The 15,358-nt window shown below is 47.2% G+C and overlaps 1 protein-coding gene across 3 annotated transcripts; it reads left to right on the top strand.

The window, feature by feature from the left end:
• The first annotated feature begins 3,221 nt into the window (after positions 1-3,221).
• Positions 3,222-12,857, top strand: LOC144162604 (uncharacterized). Of its 3 annotated transcripts, XR_013320716.1 has the most exons (4): positions 3,222-3,621; positions 5,527-5,855; positions 5,923-6,101; positions 12,649-12,857. XR_013320716.1 is itself a non-coding variant. In XM_077693213.1 (3 exons), exons 1-2 carry the CDS (start codon positions 3,564-3,566, stop codon positions 6,063-6,065), a joined length of 597 nt encoding a protein of 198 aa, XP_077549339.1. In that variant the 5' UTR covers positions 3,222-3,563; the 3' UTR covers positions 6,066-6,101; positions 12,649-12,857. The 3 variants fall into 3 exon arrangements, 2 of the variants coding, with proteins under 2 accessions (XP_077549339.1, XP_077549340.1); XM_077693213.1 differs by having other exon boundaries at positions 5,527-6,101; XM_077693214.1 differs by lacking the exon at positions 5,923-6,101 and having other exon boundaries at positions 3,226-3,621.
• The last annotated feature ends 2,501 nt before the right edge of the window (positions 12,858-15,358 follow it).

A 15,358-nucleotide genomic window follows, 5' to 3' on the forward strand; every position in this document is an offset into this window, starting at 1 on the left:
AAATCTTGGTTTATCCGGCAATACGACACTTTCGTGTTAAAAATGTTGTTGATCTCTCTTTCGTAGGAATCGGTAAAACACGAAAGTGAAATGTGCCTTCACATGAGCAGTTGAATGTTTATTGTGCATTGGTATGAACTTGCACATCGCTATTTATATTTCATCGGTGTGGCACCGTTAGACGTATTAACGTTAGACACTGGATTACACGCGTTGGAGCATGGCCTAAATCCGACTGAAACCACAGGCGGTCGCAAATCGTGCGAACGAAACCGAACTGGCTGTCAGCGAATCGTTTGAAATCACGGTCTGCTGCTACGAAAGGAGCATGATTTGCGGGGCAGCAGCTGTCTTGTGGGTGTACTTGGCGAGCGACGTCCTGCTGGCGGGTCGCTTCGGCAAAGGTGCGACCACTTCGCTCCTGCTCCGTGGCGTGTACGGCAGACGGTTGCGTTGCGACAAGCTCAGCTTGTGGGACGCGAGAGGCAGAGTTCGCAGCTTGGAGGGTGAATGCGTGAACGCGTTCCGCTTGCCGCTGGCGTCTCTCGTCGCACCAAAGCAGCAATGAGCGCGACATTCGTCAGTAGGCGTCGTTGACAGTTTTCTTCCGCGGGGCCATCACACCCGCAGAAGTAGCGTCAACTATGGGCGCTCATTAGCGTCACGACGCACTACTTCGCTTCACCTCTCCTAGGCGGCAGCCCCATGTGAATAAAGATATTTTATAGGTAAGAATGTAAGATACGTTCGTAGAGCTACACTGCCATGAATTTATAGCTCAGTTGGCGGATCGTCTCACACCTCCCGTTGCGGCAAGAGTGATCGTGGGCTCGAAGCCTAGCGCCGCTGCGTCAGTGGAACTTTCTCTGGTGACGTCATTTCCGTGACGGATATGACGTCGGTGAGGTCTCGCTGTGGTACCCCGGCATAGAACACTTTCGTGTTAAAATAGGCATTTTGCCTAAAGTTCCGGGCTGTACACTGTAATCCTGGTAAGCTATAACGTAACTTATAAACGGAAGCAACCTATACCATACAGGTTACAATGGAGCTAATTTCATCTTTTCTTTATCCCAGTCCATTCTAAGAGTTACAAAGGGAACTGAAGAGCGGTGTAAGGGTTACGTCAGCGATTTTTAGGTTACGTCGACAAAATCTGACATGTAACCTTTACGTTGTAACCTATAAAACACCCGGTAACCTATAAGAGATGCTCGTCGCACCACCTCTCCTGGCGGCCTGTGATTTCCCCGTTGCATGACGGGATGTAAAGAAATGGCGGCGCCCGCAGGCCCGGTGGCCGCGCTTTCGCGCCAGTGTGGCCAACTGTAGGGTCATTGAGGCCGTTTTGGGAATTTTTTTTCTTGAAGTAGGGCCGTTCAGCCATTTTACCGCCGAGAGTAGGGCGCTTTTAAATTTTTCTGTTGAACTTCCCATTTTAAGCCGCATGAAGCCGCGAAAATATGAAATTATGTCCTCATTTAACTGGTTGTAACGCACATTTTGACTGCTAGATTACGTTTCCGCAACCCGATCTTTCGCTAGAGAGGCAGCAGATATGGAGCAGACTTAGCAGAAGCCACAAAAGATGAAACTCTGGTGTTGCCCTGTGGACGACCTGTGGCATCCACATTCTGCTGCGCCGCAAAGTTGGTTTCCACTGATTGTACGAGGCGTAGCAATAGTTGGGGGCGCGAGGGCACGGCAGGGCTGGAACGGGAGACGCGCGCACGATTTGAATTGCTACCAGCGCAGCGGTACAACGGTTGCTATGGGGGCTAACAGGGGGCCTCCATAGTGCTACTCTTACGGAAGAGCGCGTCTTTTCGAGCCAGCGCCGCGGCCAAACATGTCGAAACCATTTCGGAACTGGTTTTCCCGTGATAAGGCGCCGATTAGGGATCTACGCGGGGCGCCTGCTACCAAATTTTCGACTTAACTTTATGTCGCAGCCATATCGAATGGGATATCTATAACAACCGCGAAGACGCATTTAATCATTACTTGGCGCGGCTCGCCAAGGACATCGGGTGTCTGCGGTGAAAAAAATCAAAAGAATAATATTTTGGAAAATTTATTTAATTTTTCTATAAATTTTTTTGTTGGCAGAGATTTTTAGAAGCGTCGTGCAAGACGAACGAGAATGTATGTTAATTTTTGCAGTGCCTCGTTTAGGAGGCGTTGCTTTTTTGTTAGTTTATGTGGCAAGCCAAGCCAAGTACGAGAGGAATGCTTCTAGTTGCCATTGCGGCGCTCATATCACGTAATTAGGGGCCATAGCAATTCTCGACTGCGCAAATTACCAGGAAACTGGGAAATGGCCAGTAGTCTTTTCTGATTGGCTTTCCATTTTGGTCACGTGCTTCCGGTTGACAAAGCAGTTGTGTGTGCTTTCGTCATTTTGACGTTTCATGACGTTTACTGTCAATAGTTCTAAAGTTTGCCTTATTTTTCTCTACGTCAAGTGCACAATTCTTGGCCGCCAAGGAAAAACTAGACGAAATGCAGCGGTCATGACAACGTAGACCTGTCTTTGCCATTCATCAACATTATGGTGGACAGGCCACGCCCTCCCTGTGACTGGCTGAAAAGATGTGACGTAACGTAAACAGTTGAGTAAGATGTATACGTCACACATTGGATAATACGTAACAGCTTGTAAATGGCGGTTACGTTTGCCGCGAAATAGGGTAAAAAATTTCACCGACCTTCGGCGCCGCTAAATGTCCGTGAATTCGCAGTAGGCGCAGTTTCTTCGCATGACGCACGGTTTAAAGCACGTTTTAATAGTTTCCATGGTTTCCAAGTCAGCGTTCACGGAGCATACAAATAACGTGCACTATTTTGCTTTTATGTATGGCAATAAAATAAAAAAATATTTGTTTGGCACAACCGCAACATGAGGTGGCAGTACAAGCCTCTGGCATTTATCAACACTCCTCCTAGTAAGCTGCTGGGTCACCTGATCGAGCTCAAGAGAAAAATAACAAGGAAAAGTGCCTCTTCTGTTCATTATAGCGCTGATTGAAGTTGAGCTTGACGAATCAGTGAATCGGCGACATCGGTAAGCTCCGCGGTTATCAGGCGTAGCGCTTCGCTTCACGACGGAGAAATCCGCCGTGTGCTCCTAGGATCGCGCGCCACGTGACCCGTACGTCACGGTTTCTCGACGCACCGCTCCCATCGGAGGTCGGAGCGTCACATCCGTATAGGGGGAGAAATGGCTGGAAACGCTGATTGGTCAATGTGTGTGACGTCATTAAAATATGCATGACGTCATTATTTTTTTGGCGCTAGATTTGTTTGTTTAGTTGTTGTTTCTCCCCAGAAATTTTTCCCTAGTCTTTGGTAAAGCGCTAGAATGCCTCCCTAGTCTGCCTAGTCGGCCTAGTCCCCGCGCTTGGCCAAAATGGCGGAAAGCTCTTGCTTTTCAAGCGGGCTTCTTTGTGTTGAGATTGCAGAAGTTAGCTACTGAAGGGAAAATGTGTTAAAGACATGCATATACCTTAAAATTCGACCGATGCAATCATCGCTTTCACGCAAGAAGAATCTGGTTATTCATCATGGTGTGGTGTGTTGAGTTTCAGCACACTGTAGATGCCACTGCCCGCAGTAAAAAAGGTGAGGCATCCATGTGCTCTGTTATTAGTGCTCGGTTATTCTTATTTTGGCCTTCTTGTTTACTTTAAACATTCCTTTTACGTGAACTTTTGGGTCCGGTTGTTTTTCTTTTGCAGAAGGTGCACGCTCCACGTGCGTCATTCCATGAACTCAGTGTGTTCAGGGGAAAAAAAAGGGAGATAAAACAAGTGACAGATTTGTTCGTGGAGCGATCGCATTGTATTCCATATTTTTCCTGCGTGGCGTGTGCAGGTATTGTTGCGCCTGTGCACTGAAATGACGACCGTCCCTGTGGAAATGACGATCACCCCCTTTGTCCACCCTGTTCAGAGCCTCAACCTTAGCAGCAAGGCGTACTTTCTAATAACATTTCGAGACCGCTTCCAATATTCCACAAATAATAAGCTTAAGCGCTTGCCTATCGTGAAATTCCTGATAGCAGATTGAAATGTTGTGTTGACATGGGCAGTGCATGCTTTAACGGCGGCGTGAATCACGAAAAATGGGTTTAGATTGCGAGGTGGTGTGGCTACGCAGCGCAAGTGTGAAGGCCCGTTCGCACTTGCGACTGGAGCGATAGAAGCGACGCGATTGCTGTCCGCGGCGACAAAAATTGGTCGAGACCAAACGAACAAGGAAAGCGGCAGAAATCTCGTCGCTTCTACCGCTCCAGTCGCAAGTGTGAACCACTTGCGACTGGAAAGAAACATATGTAGGTCATGTAATTGTCCTGTATTTCCCATGAAATACTCTGTGTTTGATGCCTAATAAAATAAGCTGTATCCAAAAGCTGAACCTAATCGGCGGGGGCTTACAGCGAATGTATGACACGCTTCTATTTTTGTGCGCCTTCGGAAAACCCTGTTGCAGTAGACTATTACTTGTGGCTTCGCCGGAATGTTTTTTGTTGTTGTTTTACTCACAGAGCCTGCCTGACAGTACATCCGCCAGGTGGTAAGTGCGAGGCTCCTACAAAGTAAGGCAAGAGCAACTCGCAAGCCTTGCCTAATTACCTGGCATAGCACAAAATCTGATATGGCTGCGGCAATTCTCATTGCATCCGTGATAATCCCTTGTATAAATTTTTCGCGGCAGTTGTTTCTCGTTAGCCGACTGGGGTCCGCATGACAACCTGCCAGTAAATTTCTTTTGAACCCACTCTTCCGGCATCCGTGAAAATTCCTTTTTAAAATTTCAGTCGGCTCCCGTTTGCTGTCTACAGAGATGTTTTTTCCACCAGCAAGACAGATAGATCTGCGCTGCTTTATGCACAAGCGATAAAACTATATGTTTCAATGGAGCCAGGCATACATCGCATTTTGTGATAATGTGCTCAGGCAGCCCGGACATGGGCCGCTTTAAATAAAGTTTGATCTCTCTCTCTCAGGCAAGCCGAACAACAAAGTGCATAGTGAAACTAGTAAGGCTTGAGCCTGGAGATTAGCTATGTTATGGCTAGCAAGAAATGAGCAACCGCGGGTAAATGTAACAAAAACGTTTTCAAGGAGGGACTTGCAATAATTTATGTGCACGCCGCCATTATTGCTGCTCACGAACTTCATGCCCCCATGGATGCAGCACTAACGTATCTGGTAATACTTCAGGGTCTTGGGCATCTTGCTATCAATCTTTACATCACGCTTTTTCACTCCTGTGATAGTTCTAGTGTCTCTCTTCCAAAGCTGCACGTGGTTTGCAGCGCGGTATGCAGACATTTTTGCCATGAGCTCATCAAATGTGGCAACCAATGGAAAGTACCTCGTGGTCAGTTTCCTTCATTCCTTGCGATGGAGCACGTTGGTTGTGGCATCAGTCCTTAATTGAGGTGGTGTGGTGGAGCACTGAACGAGTGCAGGTGGATGCGCAGCTACTGCAGAGGAGGCCTCCCCCTTTGGCGCGCTGCAGCCAGTCGATGTGGCCCAGGGCCTGCTGCTCTACCGCCATCCCAATTGTCCACACCCCCGCCTTGGCCAGCGTCTTGTGGCACTGTGAGCTCCAAAGCAGGCACGGGCGCCTTTGCGGCAGTCACCCTCCAACTGCCACCAATTTGGTTTCGGCAAGGTGACCAGCGGCAGCGCACACATCAGCAGCCCTACAGCCAAAGGCTGTCTGTTGGGAGCAGCCACAGTCTTGGGCGGCCACCTTACTCACAGCCGAGGTGGCCATCCGGTCCTGGCACGGAGCTGCTTGGCGGCCTGGCAGAAGCCATCTCGGTGGTCCAGCATGAGCACCAGGTAGCGCACCCTGGTCTTCCACCCGAGCTGCTCGCTGTCAATTTGCAGGCATGTGACCCTGCAGCAGGCCTGGGTGTCCCAGTGAACAAGCATCGCCTCCATCTCGGTGCCCGACAGCTGCAGGCTGACATTGCCGAGCTTGGCCCGCACTGCATCCGGGGGTGCCTGCAGCTGCAGAACGACGCCTCGGCAGCCCGCCATGGGGCCTAGTGCCTACAGGGCTGCGGCTGCGGCGTACACAGACAGGTACACCCTGTGCGCCCTTCTACTATGCAGGCCGTCTGATAGTGCCACTGTGACCATGTTGAAGAGTAAGGGGCTGACGACTGTGCCCTACAGGGTGCCCACATCCACTAGTTGAGGCACCGACAGGGCGTTGCCTACCTGCCTTTGTGCCATGAGGCCCGTCACGAACGCCTCGACGGAGCCCCGCAGCTTGTCCGCAATGCCGGCCTCCTTTATGGCCAGGGAGATGACAGGGTGCTGGAGGTTGTTGAAGGCACCCTTTATTTCCCCCCCCCCCCCCCCCTGATAGAAAAAAAAAGCGTGGAAGTTTGCAAGCGCCCTTAACCCTTTGAGGGTCGAATTTTTTTTTAAAGAACTTTCCCTGGTGGTCAAATTAGTTTATTGCGGATTTGGAATGTACAAAATGTCTAAAGTCATGATTAAATGGTAAAAAATTATCAGGAACAGTATTTTGGGGTCAGCATCACTTAGAACTGAAAAATGTTCAATAGTATTTCAGAGTGTGGTATTCCTTGAAACACGGGTCTATGCACAGTGCCTTATTGAAGTCTGCACACATACAGCGCATGTCCGAAAATGAGCTGTCTTCTTCCGAGGAAAGGCAGTCTTCCGATTCAGATTCGGTGAAAGGAGTAAACTCAGAGTCAGAAGAGTCATCGCGGTCGGTGTCATCAGAGCGGGCAGTTCGTTGGGCCATATCGCTGCTTTGCCGTGCGTCTGAAGAACTCGAAGGCAACCCAGTAAACGAGGAGAGCGAGAAAACGCCGGTGATAAACAAGCTGATAGCAGCGCCAATATAGATAGAAATCAACTTCCGCCGCCCCCACAATGGAGTCTCCGATTAGGTTACTTCAGTTCCAAGCAAGGAGGGCAAGAATACCTAGTGAGCGTGGGTAATAAACAAGATAAGAGCAGCGCCAATATAGATCGAAATCAACTTCCGCCGCCCCTGATAGCGAGCGTCAATCAAGTTTCGCGCGCCTCCGATGCGATCACGTGGCGAAACTGAAACCACGAAACGCGTTAACACGTACAGACGCCGTAACGCGCTGAAGCCAGAGAGTTCTGTTTTTCACCGCAAGAAGGTAGCACAATCAAATTTCAAACACTTCTTGTAAGTCCCAGGAGGTGGCAGCACCTCCCAGGGAGCATGCATCGTTAATATGGCGCGAAATTTCAAACGGATGCTCGAAATCGTACCCGTACGGCAAAGACCTTGCGGGACGGAAAACCACCGCAGTACACGTGCGGCAAAAACCCTCAAAGGGTTAAAGGCTATGAAGATAAAATACATGTTTGGTTCATTAAAAAGACTTTCTTGTCTCGATAACAATGATATCAGTCTTACAGCAAACTTCGAAGGAATTATCGATATATTAAATTAAACATTTGAAGCAATGGCGAATCCCCGCCCACTTTCCGGCGGCGATTTCACTATGACAGCACAGGATCTTGTTGGATGATTGGTGCCCAACGACCTAAGTCATCGCCAAGGAATATGATTGCGTGATTTTTGAGGGGCCTTCATTGATCTTATCATTTGATCTTATCACGCGCAAGAACAGCGCTGTTAAGGGCGAAAATTACATGAACCTGGCAATATTAGTCCACACGCAAAGCGGAATAATTCAGCCATCGGCATTTGTTAAGTCATGCCAGTTTAAATTTGCGCTTCTGTTTTGTGTCTCATCGGGGCGGAGAAGCTTGTGCTTTTGTAACATAATGAATCTGGTTGACATTTCTGCACAACCCAACTTAGAGTCTGCTGTAATGAGCTTGGTGTTCTCAAGTAGTTGCATTCCTAGCGGTCACGTTTTCAATGCTTCGTGCATAAATGCCCTATAATCTGCCTGAAGGCGTGTACTATCAAGCTATACCTTTTCTGGAGCAGCCACCCCCTTTAGTTACCACTCCCAGATGAGGTAGAGCAAGTCACTGCAAAGTTCGCCATTCAATGCTGTATCGAACTTTATATTTAGCAAGAAAAAATAACGCAAATACGGCGATGTCTGACCATACTCTTGCGGGCAGGCATGTTCTGTGCAAGCTGAGCAAAATATTGCTACGTTTTGAATTTTGTCGTGAGATCTGATGAAAGAGTTATAATGCGGTCCTACCATTTTGGTTTCAAACTTTAGTGAAAGGACATACTTTTTTAGCTGACGCGTGCGCTGCCATTTTTCAGCCGAGTACACACTGCCGGTTTTAGAGCTAAACGATAAAAAAAGTATTTGCAGTTCATGAGCATGGGCGGTTCTGGAATGTATAGGGCGCACAGAAGTTTTGTAGCTTTCGTTGCAGACGCGGGAAATGGAAATTATGTTTGAAATCTTCTTTGTCCACCAGAAAACGGAGGATTGGGCAGCTGTGCAGAGCCAGCATGACCTTCGGGCATGGTGCGATGCCCGAAACAAGTCAGCATTTTGTTTCCCGGAGTGCACCAAGAAAACATGCGTATTGGCATGGCCCCGCATACAGAAAGACCAAAGACTACCATGCTTTAGCATGAAGTGGACAGTAATGACGCAGTTAAACTATTTCCTTGGTTGACAGCGACCGTTATGTTCAAACTAAACCATGGTTTCAGGCTACAACAGGATAGATTTGTTTCCCGGAGTGCACCAAGAAAACATGCGTATTGGCATGGCCCCGCATACAGAAAGACCAAAGACTACCATGCTTTAGCATGAAGCGGACAGTAATGACGCAGTTAAACTATTTCCTTGGTTGACAGCGACCGTGATGTTCAAACTAAAGCATGGTTTCAGGCTACAACAGGATAGATTTGTTTCCCGGAGTGCACCAAGAAAACATGCGTATTGGCATGGCCCCGCATACAGAAAGACCAAAGACTACCATGCTTTAGCATGAAGCGGACAGTAATGACGCAGTTAAACTATTTCCTTGGTTGACAGCGACCGTGATGTTCAAACTAAAGCATGGTTTCAGGCTACGACAGAATAGATTGGCTAAAAATTGCAAAGTTGTTTACCGTGATAATTCCTTGGTTATTTCGGTTACTTAAGAAATGCTGACGATTGCTCAAAATGTGCTTCATGCAACATTTTAGAATGTATCAGTTGTGGATCCGGGAAGAATCACATTGGCGCGCACCCGTATGTGAGTGTGTGTGTGTGTGTGCGCGCATCGAGGGGGGGGGGGGGGGTGAGGGGAGGAGGCTGGCGGAGGTGTGCTGGTGCTCTTGAGAGGGCCTGTTGTATGTGGCCGTTTATTTAATTAGGAAATTCTGTTGTCATGCACGACCGATTGAGCCTTGAAAGAACGATAGTCCTGCGCCCACAGAACTTCAAAGGCCTGGAAGCATTAAAGGAAAATTCTACCAGAAAGGCACCCCCCCTACCCAGCGATGGGAAATCTTGATGTCCAGCCCCGACCTGTCGACGCAGCAAGAGCTCGCGTCCAGGGGCCAGGAGCTATTGGACTCATATGGGACTCGTGAATAGGGTTCCACCCCGTCTGACGCCTGCGAGCGTCACCTGAAATGGGCTCAGCGAAAGTTGTTTCTCTCTCTCTCTAAGCTCTTCTTTGCCACCAGTACGAAAGTCCTTCACTTGCGCTGCGCACACTGCTATGGTTTTAAAATTGGGTGTAGCAGTGGATTGCAGCCAGAACAAATATATATTTCATTCTTCATGTACTGATGCTACGCTGTCCCGATACACTCTGAGTAATCCTCTCCAACTTCGTGCATAATAAAATATTTGGGCCTTTACAGGAGTTGAATTTACATTTTCCCTCATTAAAAGTCGCCTATCCGCTCCACCGTGGGTGCATTCAATTACCAATTCAAACGCAAATACTGCATTCGGAATAAAACAAGATAGACATTTTTTAGCTCGGAGACACAAGGTACTGTGGCATCGTGTAAATATTACGAAGTGAATATTTAAATATCAAAGAATGCATAATTGATCTGCACCGCACAACTTAACGTACAATGCAACCTCCATCGTCAAAAGACATCAGTGATCATGTAAGGATTAGTGACTGGAAGAAAATGACTTACTATTTGATATCGCCGTTGTGACTCCGGCCCCTGAATATACACTGCTCTGGGCAGCCGAACATGGCTATCTGATCGTTGTTACTGTCGCTGATGATTGATTGATTGATTGATTGTAGGGTTTTAACGCGCCGACGCAACGCAGGCGATGAGGCGCGCCGTAGTGGAGGGCTCCGGATTAATTTTGACCACCTGGGGATCTTTAACGTGCGCCGAAATCTCGTACACACGGGCGTTTTTGCTTTTTGCCTCCATCAGAAAAGCGGCCGCCGCGGCCGGGAATCGAACCCGCGACCTCGTGCTCAGTAGCGCAACGCCTTAGCCACTGAGCCACCGCGGCGGGTATTGTTACTGTTACTGTCGCGACGCCGTCTGCCTGTGGCAGGGCTGGTGACCGTCGTGCCTTCACATTTAGGATAAAGTCTGGAACTGGCTCGGGGAGCCGCAGCACGCCCTTTTGTCGACCCGCTGTTTTGCAGTTTCCTAGGTTAGGGGAGAATACCGCCGAACAAATCTGCCTAATCGCGGGGGGTGAAATTGACTGTCGCAACATCGCCGTCGGAAGGGGACAACACTCAGTGCGCGCAATCTGAGCCCACTCCAACAAAACCCTCCGGGCCTCCACAGAAACGTGAAAAAGGAAGAATGAAGGGCTGACGCAAGGAAGAGGGGCGTACCTTGCGGTGTGTCTCAATCGCAAAGGCCCTCTGCCCGCGCATGGCATTCATTCAGCTGGTGAAATGGGTGAAACTGCACGTTTCACCCATTACGTAGCCCATCGCATTCTTCAGTTACCTTGCACGAGTCTTGAATGTGTGCCCATGGCCACTTGATCTCCCCCTTTCTAGGAGAGGGAGCAGCCGTGATCAGCCACTGCCGCTTGCACATTGTTCTGCTTAACATACAAAGATCGTCTGTTCCCGTTCAGGCCTGCATTGTACCAGTCTTCAACCATCAATGGCCGGCGGTCCCTCTTTTTTTCCGCCGCGAGTTAGTGCGGACCGTGGTGCAGACCACTCTATGCTTCCCCGGACGAGTCAATCTCCTCTGCTGAGAACAACTCAGCCAACCAATTATTCTCGGTCTCGCCGCATGTCTCCACAAAGGGATACAACGCATGCCTTTGGCGTCCCGTGCGCTGAGCTTACCCGAAGGCACCGTCGCTTTTGGAGCTGCACCCCTCCAAAATCATCCCTCAGCGGTTCGCACCCCTCAGGCGCTTCGTTTTGTCACGGCCGGACTCGGCTCCCTTCCATGCGAAGGGTAGACATGCACTTTCGTGGCATTTTCATAGCATTTCATGGAAAGTGCCATTAGTGGCACTTTCAAAAATATGCCGCTTTGTTCACAGGCGACGTACCAGGCATACAGGCAGCATGGCGATGGCCGGAAAAATTTCGGGGGGGCGGGGGGGAGCCTGAAGCACGGTCAGCCCCCCCTCCCCCCTGGCTACGGCACTGCATCAAGTAGCACGAGGGCTGCCACCTGCCTGGTAGTCTGGGTGTGCTCTAGCTCTGTCATTACGTTGGCAATGGAGTTCATCGCAGCCTGGTGCTGCCAGAAGCCTGTGAGCTGCTCTGAGATGTACATGTACTCCATTTCGTGTGCATGCTGCCAAAAACTTTTGCCCTTGCAACAGCACTACGATTGGACTCGGCTTATCCACATCAAGTTGGTTTTTATCATTCTGAGTGCTTACCGGAGTAACTTCTTGCACAAGAAGTTATTGCAGTAAATCCCACCTTGAAAGCTTTTTTATCGTATGGCTTTACGTGTGGTTGCTCATATTTTACTAGCTGTAGCATAGCCAACCGTAACATATCCAGAGGGGTGAGCTGGGCGAGTTGGTATGTGTCATCTTAACAACAGCACGAAAAAGACTGGGACGAACGAAGCAGACAAGTCGAGTGATGATTCACAACTAGTTTTTTGTGGAATGTGCACTAAACATAAACCTTGGCATCAACAGAAGAAAAGAGATGGAACACATTCCACTCGAACGTACTTCCTTGCCCTTCTCCCCCCGCCCCCTCACATGACAAACACTGGTAGAGCCTTTTACTTGACACACATGATCCTTCAGCTATGGACCACTGCCGAGCTGATAACAGAGTTTCATAAAGGAGGAACATCAAGTTCAATGCCGCACTTGTGTTTGGCGGCATGTACTGGTTAAGAAGGCGAACTCTGTCACAAAGTACTGGCGATGTAACACAATCGCCTCCCAGTTTTCAAATGTTGCACGCTTCGATTATCTCTCGGCCTGTCTGCCTGGCACGTCTGGAAAGAAGTACACAAATGGGTCCCACCGTTGGTGTGCATCGTATACACGACTATTGAGCTCTTCTTACAGAAGGTGCTCTATGGGTCCACAATAGTACTGCATGAAACCTGCCCTGTTTCAGTGCCTTTTGTAGCAAAATGCCTTAGCAACCCATGCTGTTTCCTTGTCAATGAATGATAAGCTTGTCATTACAGAACACTTGTGGGTACCCTGTATTTTGTTTCCTTTCAACATTACAGGTTTGCAGCATGACGGGAAGGAGTGCAGAGACGCCTATGCTGCGATTGCTGGCGTTGTGCAAACAAGGGTACAATGAACTATTGCCTGCAAGACTGCAAGAGGATGGCACTGCCTAAAGTTATTCTTTGTTAGAGTATAAATAAATTTCAAGGTCTGAACCCAATACCCATGTACCCTCAATAATAAAGTGTGTCCACATCTTTTGACAGCTGTGTCTGTTTACTTTTCATGCAAACCTGCAACCACTGAATATGTAGCCATGCATGCAAGCAAAAAAGAAACTACACTGAAAATGACTGTGACTAAAAGACGCATCCCGTTCCCATCAAGTGCAATTTTCAGTTTACTACCACTTCTAAATGTGCTGACTCCTGTTAATCATTTCAGTTTGCACCATGCTATAAATGGCTGGTCATACATGTGTTTAAGCGAAGTCCTGGGAACAAATAGAATTCTTTTATTCAATTTACAATTTCCTGTTGGCCTGAGTGGGAAAAAAAATACAAACCAACTGATTGGTATCAAAAAACCTGCGGTGTCCTTGGACGTATCCAACTGAAGAATGGTGTGCCACAAATGCGAAACTTCAAACAGAATTTTTTGCTTTTGAACACTGAATAGCATTATTGACAAATGGATTAAGTGAAAGTAACCTCGGCAGCAAAAATACGAACCTATTTTAGGAAAGATCGTCAACACATGGTCAGAAGTAGAGTTCATCGAAGAGTACAATTTCCCAGCATCCACTATGGCATTCCCTGTAGCCATTTCTAGTTTCAGCGTGTAAAACTACCTTGGCTTTTTTATCCGAAGACGGCAATCACATTTTTGCACACAATGGAAGATCAGTGCAGTTCATACTTGCATATGAAATGAGTGAGTATATATACTGTTCTCTTCATGCCTGACCAGAAGAAAAGTGCAATTTGCTTCACTTCAAAGTAGGGGCTTTAGTCTGAAATATCCTGAATGAGTGGAAGCTGAATTGTCACACAATTATAGTTTTACTGCAGCGTCACAGAAGAGTTTAGGTTGTCGAGAAAAATTGAAGCTCATCACTGCTGACTGAGGGCCATCTTTCAGGGAAACTTGCACAAATATTATGAGCTTCGTATCGTCTAAAGTCACACTAGTGTTTTCCTAGTTTCGCTATGCTGCTGCATTCTTCAGAAATAACACTTCCCTGCAGAAACGTCTTACTGTCATTGAGAATACCCCCATGATGGTGGTTATGGCCATCCTAAGAGATTGTAAGAATTTTTAAAGGAAACTCTGCAGCGTACCATTTTCTTTGGGACTTTACAAGGCAAATTATAAATTATGCCTTCTATATCAAGCAAATGCGTACTCAGAATATGTACAGATGCTGTGAGTAGCCGTACTGGGAACTGTATGCAAATAAAATATAAGGCATATTTTATGACTGCAGTTTCATAGCACATTCACCATGACTGGCTTCATAGGTCATGATCTCAATGTATATTTTACATCTGTGCAAAAGGAACGTAGTGCACTGAACACACTTAAAATCAATTCTAACTCGGTTAAAGTAACTCACTTAAAATCAACTCTACAGTTTACTTATATGTTCAAGGCAGTAAACCCCTGAGTTTATGTTCGGTTGATTGATCAGTTGATGGACTAACTGAAAGAAACTGAAAGTAACTCAGCAAAAAAGTGCGAACCTATTTCAGCAAAAGCATAATGCATCATGGTCAACAGTACAGTTGTCATCCAATACTGCGATATCTCTAGCACTTTACTGTGGCATGCCTCATAGCCTGTACCTGGCTTCATCGCATAAAACTCCCTTAGTTTGATCCCAAGACTGCGGTCACATTTTCATACGCGTTACCTGATAGTGCATGTCATCATACGTGAACATGTATTCATGTATTACGTACCTCAAATAAATGGTGCCTAAATAAGTAAACCTCTAAATAAAAGCAAAATATTGCAATAACTGTAGCATTGTTTAAATGTAATCTGGTAGCTTTCGTGGCACAGAGCATCTGTATCAGTTCCCTGTGAAGAGGGAAGCAATTTATGTTATTACATGTCTTATTTTTGGTAACACAGGGGGTTTGGTGCCTCGGTTTGCCTCCCCCCTCCACACTTTTTTTACTCACATCCATAGGTGACAGTGATCGATTTGCTGTGGTGAGAGACCCAGGTGGTTCCCTCCATAGAGCAGCAGCATTTGCACATAGCTGCCCTTGTCTGTAAATTAGCAAATTGAATCGTGGTGCTTTTAATCAAACTTATCTTACAAGGATTATAATATAGTCCTCCTTGCTATAAATTATTTGCATAGTTTTTGGTATGTCTAGAGAATCGCATTTTGCTGACATCAGTGGGATAAACAGGATGAGGTAACAATCAATTACACATCCACAAAGCACACAGATTGTGCCTTAAACTGAATTAGCTTATAAAATAGCTAGCGAGAAGCATATATAGCACACTTTTTAAGTTGAAACTTCCTAATTAATCCACTCATGTTCAAACATAACGCCGAATGCAAGCTATGCAGGCTATGCAAGAGCTAAGCTAGCTCTTACCGTTTAGCATTTACACTTTATTTTTATCTGAGTAGAAGATTTTGGAGCTTTCTTTTTGCTGCAATTGTATTTGGTGCACTTGAGCCCCACGATGTGCATCATGGGACAAACTCTCGTATCATGATTTTAAGGAATATATGCGCAATCA

The sequence above is a fragment of the Haemaphysalis longicornis genome, unplaced genomic scaffold, assembly GCF_048455015.1.
Source record: "Haemaphysalis longicornis isolate Haplotype H1 unplaced genomic scaffold, Haemaphysalis longicornis Haplotype H1 scaffold_12, whole genome shotgun sequence".
NCBI lineage: Eukaryota > Metazoa > Arthropoda > Arachnida > Ixodida > Ixodidae > Haemaphysalis > Haemaphysalis longicornis.

What these genes read in the sequence shown, in the direction of transcription:
- LOC144162604 (XM_077693213.1), top strand. Translation starts at nt 3,564, where the DNA reads ATGGTGTGGTGTGTTGAGTTTCAGCACACTGTAGATGCCACTGCCCGC. An exon ending in CACTGCCCGCAGTAAAAAAG is followed by an intron (nt 3,622 to 5,526) that starts GTGAGGCATCCA and finishes GGCGCGCTGCAG; the next exon opens with CCAGTCGATGTGGCCCAGGG.